The 8,832-nt window shown below is 58.3% G+C and overlaps 2 protein-coding genes across 2 annotated transcripts; both read left to right on the forward strand.

Moving 5' to 3' along the window:
- Positions 1–2: 2 nt before the first annotated feature.
- PEX16 (peroxisomal biogenesis factor 16) lies at positions 3–6,298 on the forward strand (the record flags this gene model as incomplete). The annotated part of the gene is made up of 11 exons (XM_026045836.1): positions 3–63; positions 156–191; positions 337–413; positions 1,617–1,750; positions 2,043–2,149; positions 2,687–2,767; positions 3,274–3,426; positions 3,791–3,863; positions 4,167–4,286; positions 4,599–4,663; positions 5,778–6,298. Coding segments are annotated over 11 exons (966 nt in total), but the record flags the coding sequence as incomplete, so codon positions are not given.
- A 1,683-nt stretch (positions 6,299–7,981) lies between these two features.
- Positions 7,982–8,827, forward strand: CUNH11orf94 (chromosome unknown C11orf94 homolog). Its single transcript, XM_026045835.1, has 3 exons — positions 7,982–8,049; positions 8,325–8,398; positions 8,691–8,827. The coding sequence occupies exons 1-3, from the start codon at positions 7,982–7,984 to the stop codon at positions 8,825–8,827; spliced, it is 279 nt and encodes a 92-aa protein (XP_025901620.1).
- Positions 8,828–8,832: the final 5 nt, after the last annotated feature.

Genomic DNA, 8,832 nt, shown 5'->3' on the forward strand with positions numbered 1-8,832 from the left:
GGCACCCGGCGGCCACGGCGCAGCTCGAGGGCACCGTGCGCGGCCTCTCCTACCTGCTGCCAGGTGCGGCGGCCGCGGCGGCTCCTCCCGGCGGCGCCGGGCCTGCCCCGGGCCTGCCCCGGGCCCGCGCCGCTACCGCTCTGCTTCCCCCGCAGGTCGCTTCTCGGACTCGCACGCGCTCTCCGAGCTCGGTACGTGGGCGAGCGGCCTGCACCGTCCCCCGGGGCGCCTGCACCGTCCCCCGGCCCTGCCTCCCGCCCCGGGGAGAGCGAGGCCCGGCCGGGTCTGATTCCACCACCCCCGTCACCGTGTCCCCCGCTGCCGCTTCCCTTGCAGTGTACTCCGCGTCCAACCTGCTCGTGCTGCTGAACGACTGGATCCTGCGGAAGGAGCTGCAGCGGAGCCTGCCCGCGGTGAGGCTGCCGGGCGCCGCGGGCTCGTCCCGGCAGGAGCTGCTCCCTGGCGTGCCTGCGGAAGCTCCCGGGGCCCTGCTGGGCCTCTCCTTGGCTCCTGCGAGGGCAGGCACCGTGTGCACGTACGGGACGCAGCAGCCGCGTCCCGCGGCGCTTGGCATCACAGGTCACGGGGATCAGTGCCCCGTGCCAAAGTGTTTGGTGCTGGTGGCTGTGTGGTTCTGGTCTGTTTGAGTTTGGAGGTTCAGATGTCACCAGGTGAATGTTGCCTGTCATGAGCGGTGCTGGTGGAGCACAGGAGCTTGGAGTCCCATAGTCCCTTTACGCAGTTGTGCCTGGGGGATGGAGAAAAGCAAACATTTCTGCGAGCCGGTTCTGTTTTGCAAGAGCCCCGCGCTGGCCTTCAGCGCTGGTGCTGCCTTTGGGGGAGGAGGAGGAGGAGGGTTTGGGGAGGCCTCTCCAGCAGGGCTGCCCGTCCTGTGGGTGTGGGTGCGGCAGGCTCGGGCCGGCCCGGGGACACCACTGGAAGGGCAGGTATGTAGCAAGCCAAAAATCCCCGGGAGCTCTGCTCTGCTCCCAAAGACAGCATGAGGTGAAGTGCCATTCAGTGAGAGTCGTCCTAACTGCTGCTTTCCATGTAATGTGAGTGAAATCCTGTGGCTGAGAGCAGCAGCAAGCTCTGCTCTGGGGAGCCTGGCCCAGGCTGGAGGAATCCCGCTCTCCTGGGGCTCGGGATGCAGGCTGGGGCTGTCACCTTGTGCTTAGCAGGCTGTCACTGCGGCCCTTGGTAGTCCCTCACCAGCTCCAAGCATGGAGGAGGTTCCGCACGCAGCCCCGTTCCAGAGCAGCAGCAGGAGAGAGGTTTGCCCTGGAGTCAGGCACTGTGCCGCAGCCCAGGAGGCTGCGATGCTGTTTTAGCCAGAGTAGAAAGCAGTGCAGGAGGCAGCTGTGAGGCTCCGTTCCTGGGGCAGCAGCCTGGGTGACGTTGGGATTTCTGGGCCTCGCGCTGTCTGGGGGCAGAGTAGTGGGGTTGCTTGTGACCATGACCCCAGGACGCACCCCATCTGACTCCCAGGCTGCTGTTTCCGAAGCCACCTGGTGTTGAGCTCCAAGGGTCCCCCAAACTGGACTGGCTTCTGCCCCTCTTAACTCTCAAGCGGGACTCGTCTCCTCTCCCCCTTCCTCCCGCTCTGTGTTTTGCAGTCACTGCCCCAGCAGAAGCTGCTGACCTGGCTGAGCGTGCTAGAATGTGTGGAGGTCTTTGCAGAGATGGGCACCGCCAGGGCATGGGGAGAGATGGCCCGATGGACAATCATTGTCCTCATCCAGCTGGCTAAGTAAGTGCTGCAACGGAGGGGAGGGGGCTGCATGAGCTTGGAAGGGGGATCTGGAGAGGGCTTGGCAGTACCTGGGCAAAAGCCCAGGCTGGGCTGAGCTGCGGTCCCTGAGGCTGAGGGAATCTGGAGTCCCGCAGTGTGCTGGACACTGTGCCGTGGAAGAGGCTCTTGCCAGTGGTTATTCGGAGCAGACCTGAGTGTTTTGTCCCTCTGGGTTGGTCACCTCATGAGTGCAGCAGGAGGAGGGCTCCACAGCCTGGCACTGAAGGCTTCCCTGTGTGTGTGCCCACAGAGCTATCCTGCGTCTCCTGTTGTTGCTTTGGTACAAAGCTGGCATCCAGACGTCTCCTCCCATCGTGCCACTCAACAGGGAGCAGCAGCAGCCTCTCCACTCCCAAGGTGAGCCCTCAGTGCTATCACTGGCCTGACAACCCATTTGTCCTGCTAGGATTTCCTCAGAACAGCGGTGGCTGGAGCAGCAGCGGGAGCTATGAAGTTCAGTGAGCTGAGCTGTGCTTTACATGCTGCAGAGTGTGCCCTTTTGCTTCTCAGAGTTAGCTAGTGACAGTGTTGCCTCACAGTGTGGAGGGGGCAGGCAGAGGATAATGGGTCTAAGCCCAAAGCAAGTCAAGCTGTGGGCAGTCAGCAGCCTGAGGGTGACAAAAGAGCTCCTAGGCCTGGGCAATGTTGTGAGGATTTACTTGTGGTGATTTACTTCTGACGGCACCGCTTAGAGTTAGCCTCTTCAGGACGTGCCAGTTTGCTCTGCTTGAGGCATTCAGGCCAGTCAGCCTGTCCCCTCCTAGGAAACCTGGAATGAGAGTGTTGTCCTAACAGAGGAAGTTCCTAGCTGCTGATGCAGGGAAGGGTGCTGCCAGCTCTGTGGTAAGATGGGATCCTCCCAGGTCTGATCCCTGTGGCTGTTTTCTTCTGCAGATGTGGAAGGCAGTTCCTCAGGGAAGGATCAGACCTATGTGGGCAAGCGTTCCAGCCGTGTTGTGCGGTCTCTACAGAGCAGTAAGTGCTTGTGCCTGTCAAGGCTGTTTTCGGTTTTGTCTGAGCTGTTTCCTCTCTATGCCCTTTATATTATGGTCTGGGTGTGCAGGCAGTGAAGAGCAGAACTTGATCGGCCTATATGGGGACATATCCAGCCTGTCACTGTGCCATGCCTTGGGGGGGGGCACCAGAGCAATGAATCCAGGCACATTTTGCAGCACTCAGAATTGACTTGGCCTGTGACCTGTGCAATGAAGTCTTCAGTGTGACTAAGCTTTGAGGACCATGGATCTTAACATCTCTCCCTGCTCTGTCCCTGCTGGGGACAAATTGTGAGCGTGTTGGTCAGCTGCAATAGCTTGGGCACCCTGGACACGAGGAGGGGGAAGCCACAACTTTGTTGTGTCCACAGCAATTCCAGCTCCCCTGTTTGAGCCCTTCACAGCGCAGGACGCGGCAGGGCGGTTGTACAGGGCACACTGCAGAATGGTACTGATTGCATTAGTGACCTGATCTGCCTGTTTCAGCCCCATCCCTCCAGTCCAGGCACTGGGGGTCCCCCCAGCAGAGGGAGGAATCCCAGAGCCGAAGAGCAGAGGAGATGAACCAGCCTCCCACCCCCCTGGGCCTCCAAGAAACCATCGCAGAATCTGTGTACATTGCCCGGCCTCTGCTGCACTGTATCCTGCGCTGGCTGTGGGAGGGCACACGCTGCAGCCCGGGTGCCGGCAGAGGGTGCTGCGGGATCGGCCACCACGGCGGCTCTGCCGGAGGGCAGCACCCTCCTCTTCGCTGCTCTGGGAGCACTGGTGCTCTGCTGCTTATGCAGTGGCCTTGGGACCTCTCCTGTGCCCTTTACCTTGGTGACAGACACGAGCTGCTTAAGCTGTGGGCACAAGTCCTCCAATCTCTTCTCTGGGGCATGCTGGTTCTGCCTTGGAGTGTATTCTTTGGGGCTCTGTGAAGCTTTGCTGGTACCCATCACACATGTTGCTTTTGTTAGGCGTGCTTGGTTCTTTCCATTCCTTGACTGTCTCTTCGCAGTACTGAGTTTAGGAGTGTGGGGCCAGAGATCATGGAAGCCGTGGCTTCTGTCAGCAATCCTGGATGTCTCAAGGTCAGCCTGAGGTTCCTTTGTGAATGTTTTCGGGTTGGGGATGTCTGGCTGTCCCATTTTCCTCCGCTTCCCCTCCCAGGGCAGGCCATTCTGACAGAATTATGCACAGGGGCTGGGGCTGTTTTTCAGCTGGGTGATTGGAACTTTATAGATGTCCTCTGCAGTGCTTCTACAGTTCTTTCTACCTGAAAGAGCTGGAACAGTCTGCTCTACATGGAGCTTAGAGAGGAGGGCATTTAGAGACTCACTTTCCCTTCCCTGTTACCTGCTGTTGTCAATAGTTGCTTTCTGCGCTTCCTCCAGTCTGAGCTTGCTGAGTGATCTGAAAGACCTGAACAGACGAGAGCGCGTGGAGCTGAGGCGCCGAACCATCCTCCTGCTGTACTACCTGCTGAGATCTCCCTTCTACGACCGATACTCGGAGTAAGGGGCTCCCGAGGGGCTTTTGCTGAAAACTTTGCTGAAGAGAGGTAGCATCAGTGCACTGGGTGGGCAAATTTGAAGATGTCTGGGTGCCTGTGGTCAGATCAGTTTGAGCAAAGATGCTAGAGCATGCTCAGGTTAAACTGAAGATTAAAGACTCATGATCTCGCAATTTTGAGGTGGGAGGGACAACTGAAGATGCAAGCAAGACAAATCAGCTTCATAAATAAATGCAACTGCTGCTGGTGGTGTATTAAATAATTGGGAATAGGAGTGTCTCACTGGACTTCTTCATTATTTTTCTTTTTACAGGGGCAGGATCCTCTTCCTTCTGCGCTTGTTGGCTGATTATGTGCCTGGGCTTGGCTTTGTCACACGTAAGTGCACCTAGTTGCCATATCTCTGTTTCCCATGGGTAGAAAAATACCATGGGAGTTGAGCAGAGCTATTTGTCAGTCAGTCTCTAACCTGTGAAAAGAATGAGGGGGTCCCTGGATGGTTAGCAGCAGTGCACCTGCTATTAATGCTTATGTTGGCAAAGGGATTGCCTGCATCCTGCCTATTAGGCAACTGCACTCAAGCACAGCAGTAGATCTCCAAATACTCTCAGAGCTTGCAAGGCTGTATCTTCCACCTAGGCCTGATTGCCAGGGTTCCCTTTCTCCAGCTTGACTGGGGCACTAGAGCCTTGCCTTTTGTAGCACTCATTTCTGAACTTCTTTCCTTGCTCCCAAGTCCATAGTGCAGACCAGAGGGGAAGGCAGCAGCCAAGAGGTATTGGCCCAGGAAGGAGGTGATTTTAAATCAAAGAGCCGAACCAAAGTCTTTCCTTTCCAAATCACTCACCTGAATGGATCCCCTTGCCATGGGCTAGCATTTCACCTCCCCATCTTCCCCACTGAAGTCTTTCCTGGAGTGGTTCATGGCAATGATATGGCACTGAAGGACTGGCCCATTAGACAGGAAAGTATCAAAGCTGGCTTGCTCAGGAACCCCTGCCCCCAGTTACTGAGAGCCTTTGCAGCCTGCACGAGGCCATGTGCTGTCCTCAGCATTTCTGCTATGCAGTGTTGCTTCAGCACCTGCTCCTTATTGCTGAGTTGTCTTCCTCTTTCCTGTGCCACAGCTGTGGCCTCACTGACTGCACACAAGGTTTTCCTTTGCACATTAGAGACCTCCCCCCCATCCCTCCACACTGCAGTTTAGGCAGGTCAGCGCTGAGGAGATTGTGTCCCACAATTGTCTTGTGCGCTACTTCTCTTTTTTTTTTTCTCATCTATGTCATCTAATCTCTGATGGCCATTCCAAAGATGCCTCCCATCCTGTGAGATGGAGGAGAGAAATAAGCTATTTTATTTTGGGGTTTTCTTGGGAAAACGGGGGAGATGGGTTGACATGTATCATAAGGGTAAGGGGAAATGTATCCCATATAGACAGAGCTTCAGGTTCTTGCCTTTTAATTTTCTTGTTCCTCCTGTTCTCTTGTTTCAGGGCCGCTGATGGATTACTTGCCTGCTTGGCAGAAAATCTACTTCTATAATTGGGGCTGATGAGAAGATGACCCTTCTTTGCTAAGATCATGGTTGGACATGTCTAAGAGCAATCAGGCTGGGGAAAGGGTGTTGATCTCATCTAACTTTCAGTTAAACTATCAATGAGAAGCTCCCATTCTGCAGGGTGGGGGGGTGTATGTAATTTTTTAACAGATCTGGCTGTGAATGATGGACACTATGTGTGTGGAGAGATCTTGGCCATTTCTTCCCCTGGACAGTGCTGTGGCTGCAGTGATGGTGGTGGGACAACCTTTTCGTTTTTTTTTTTAAGCACTTGGTTCCTCTTCTTTTGTAAGGCTGCACTATAATAAAGCTAGGCAGCACAGTGTTTTTTGGAGGGCTTTGTCTCCTGCCTCGTGCCTAGGAGAGAACTGCAGCCTGCGTGCGTTGGCCATGCCTCGTCACTCTGCTTGCAGAGGACTTTCCTGTCAAATAAACTGACTGAACTGAAAGAACTGAGCTGAAAGACCTCCCCTTCCTTAGGCCTCTTCCTTGCCTGAAAGGGATACCCCTGTGTCTTTTGCTTCTGGGTGCCAGCAAGTCTCTTGATCAGCAAGAAGAGCTTTTGTTATCCCCTACCCCAGGAGCTGCTACCTATAATTTTAATGTCGCTTAAACACCTCTGGCTCAGAGGGGCAAGCAGGGCTGCAGCTGTTGGCTGGTGAGTGCAGCATCCGCAGTTCCTGATGCCTGGGTCAGGCTGCAGTTCCCTGGCGCTCCTGCATGGGTATGGATAGCTGTGGGTTGTAGGATATTTTGCCTGTGTGCTACAAGTGTTTGCAGCACAGCTGCCAGCCAGTGCTCGGGGGCTTGGCCTAGGGTAGAGATGGGGAGAAACAGAGATTAATTAGCAGATATTGCTGCGCAGCACTTAATGAAAGGTCCAGCTGAGGCCTGTAGTCATCTCTTGTATCTGCCCTGCTCACTGAGGGGCAATTGAGACATCAGTTTGTCCAGTCAGCCGCTGTGGGGGCTCTGGTGCCATGGGCCGGTCCTGCCAAGAGCCTGCCGCCTGCCACCGCTATCCACACCAGTGAGGGGCCGGCCCACAGTGCCTCCTGTGTCCCAACAGCAGCTGGCACCAAGTGGGTGACACAAATACCTCAGCCTGAGCTGGTAAGAGCCTGTGAGGCTGCAGGGAGCACAGCCTTCCTGCCGCAGCATCGCTAAGGAGGCTGCAACACCCTACCTCTTGGGCCAGCCGACCTCAGCCATGGAGGGGAAGTGCCAGTGGCCAGCACATGGGGTTGGTGATTGCACCTCAGCGGGCAGCAGAGGCCTGTAATGTGGCAGCAATGGGGACTGTGCTCCACGGAGGCCATGGGCTTCATAAAAGAGGGAGATGCTGGAGATCATAAAGCCTGGAAAGTGTGGGTGAATGGGGGTGAGGGAAGTGCAGTGCTGAAAGGGAGTGCTTTGGGAGAGGCCGGGAGGGAGGTGCGGGGTGTTGGGGTAATGAGGCGGCTTTGGTGCTGCTGGGTGACACCTGGCGAAGTGATGGGCGCTGGTGGGAGCAGGACTGGGAGCAGCTGCCACAGCCCATGCAGCTCTGGGCCGTGCTGCCTCCAGGAGCCTATGGGTGCATGGGGTCGGGAGGCAGAGGCCGTGAGCTGTGCTGGCACCCAAAGGCTGGCACAGTGAGCACAGGCATCAAAGCTGTTGCAGGAGGACATGGCCAAGCCGCTGCTCGAGGCTGGCAGCACGTGGAAAGCAGCCAAGGACTAGGAACTTTGTACCGGCGGGGCCCGCGGCCGCTTCAGCTGCAGGTCACCTGATGCCTGACACAGCAGAGCTGGCTGGCGAATGTCCCCGATGCCGTGACGCCGGTGCCGGGGCTCCAGGCCCTTCCCATGGCTGGGGGCAGGGCCTCCCGCCAGCCCCAGGTTTCCTGTGAGAGCTGCCTGGGAGCAGATGGGGCACCACAAAGTGGAGCAAGGGGGCGTCAGGCAGCAGAGCCAGGCGGGAAGCCGCTTCCTGCCCACCCTGCCTGGCTCCAGGTGCCCGTGCCTGGCAGTGCCACCATGTGTCCCCAGGGCCACCGAGGTGGTGGCTCCCTTTGTGACATTGGGGCAGGCTGGGCGCAAGGGTTCCGGGGCCGAGCATTCCCACCTGGGCACTGCCCTGGGAGCGCCGCCGAGCCCCATGAGGCACTGGCTGCTGCTGCTCGCTGCGCTGGTGGGAGCCGCGCTCCCCCGGCCGCTGCGCCAGAGGTGACGGCACCTTCCCCATCCCTGCACCTCCCTGCTCCCCCTGCCCCGGCGGTGCCCGCGGGGGCACCTGCAGGGCTGTCCCTCCTCCCGGCTCTGGCTCACGTGCATCCTCTCCTCCCCAGCCCCTTGCAGCAACCTCTGCAGCGCCAGAAGCAGGCCAGGCCTGAGGAGAGGTGAGGGGCTGGCAGCGAGCGGGCTGTGGGAGCCCTAGTGCCTGCATGTGGGGCGCCCCAGGCAGGCCGCAGCTCACACCTGCCTTGGGGTTTCCTCTGCAGGGTCGACTACTCGGTCCCTGAGGATTTATCTGCCCCGCTGGAGCTCCCGCAGCCGCACTTCGGCCTGGTGGATGGTAGGGCCCGCTCCTTGCCCCAGCCCTCATGATGCCCCATGGAAGGCGGGCAGCGCTGACTCCCCACAGACCTGCTGCCAGGTCTCACTCCTCAGCACCCGCAGACTGGCCTGGGGCCGTGGGGGCAGCCTCTTGCTGTTGTTCAGGCCAGGGTCAGCCCCTGCTCTCCGCCACAGCCAGGAGCGCGACCTGAGCCCGCTCGCAGCAGGGATGGGGACACCGGCTGCTCCCGTGCCTGAGAGCCACCGCCGGGGCTCGCGCAGCCCCGCTCACCCTGCTCTCTCCCCACCAGACTATGGCATTAAACCCCAGCAGCCCCACCTGCGGAGCCAGGCAACGCGGGCACGGCCAGCGGGGCTGCACCGCGTGGGCAAGAGCAAGCGCGATGAGCTCGACCTGTCCGAGTACTACTACGATGAGCAGCTGTGAGCGGG

Source organism: Nothoprocta perdicaria, unplaced genomic scaffold (assembly GCF_003342845.1).
Source record: "Nothoprocta perdicaria isolate Ctin4 unplaced genomic scaffold, notPer1 scaffold_410, whole genome shotgun sequence".
In the NCBI taxonomy this organism is placed as follows: domain Eukaryota; kingdom Metazoa; phylum Chordata; class Aves; order Tinamiformes; family Tinamidae; genus Nothoprocta; species Nothoprocta perdicaria.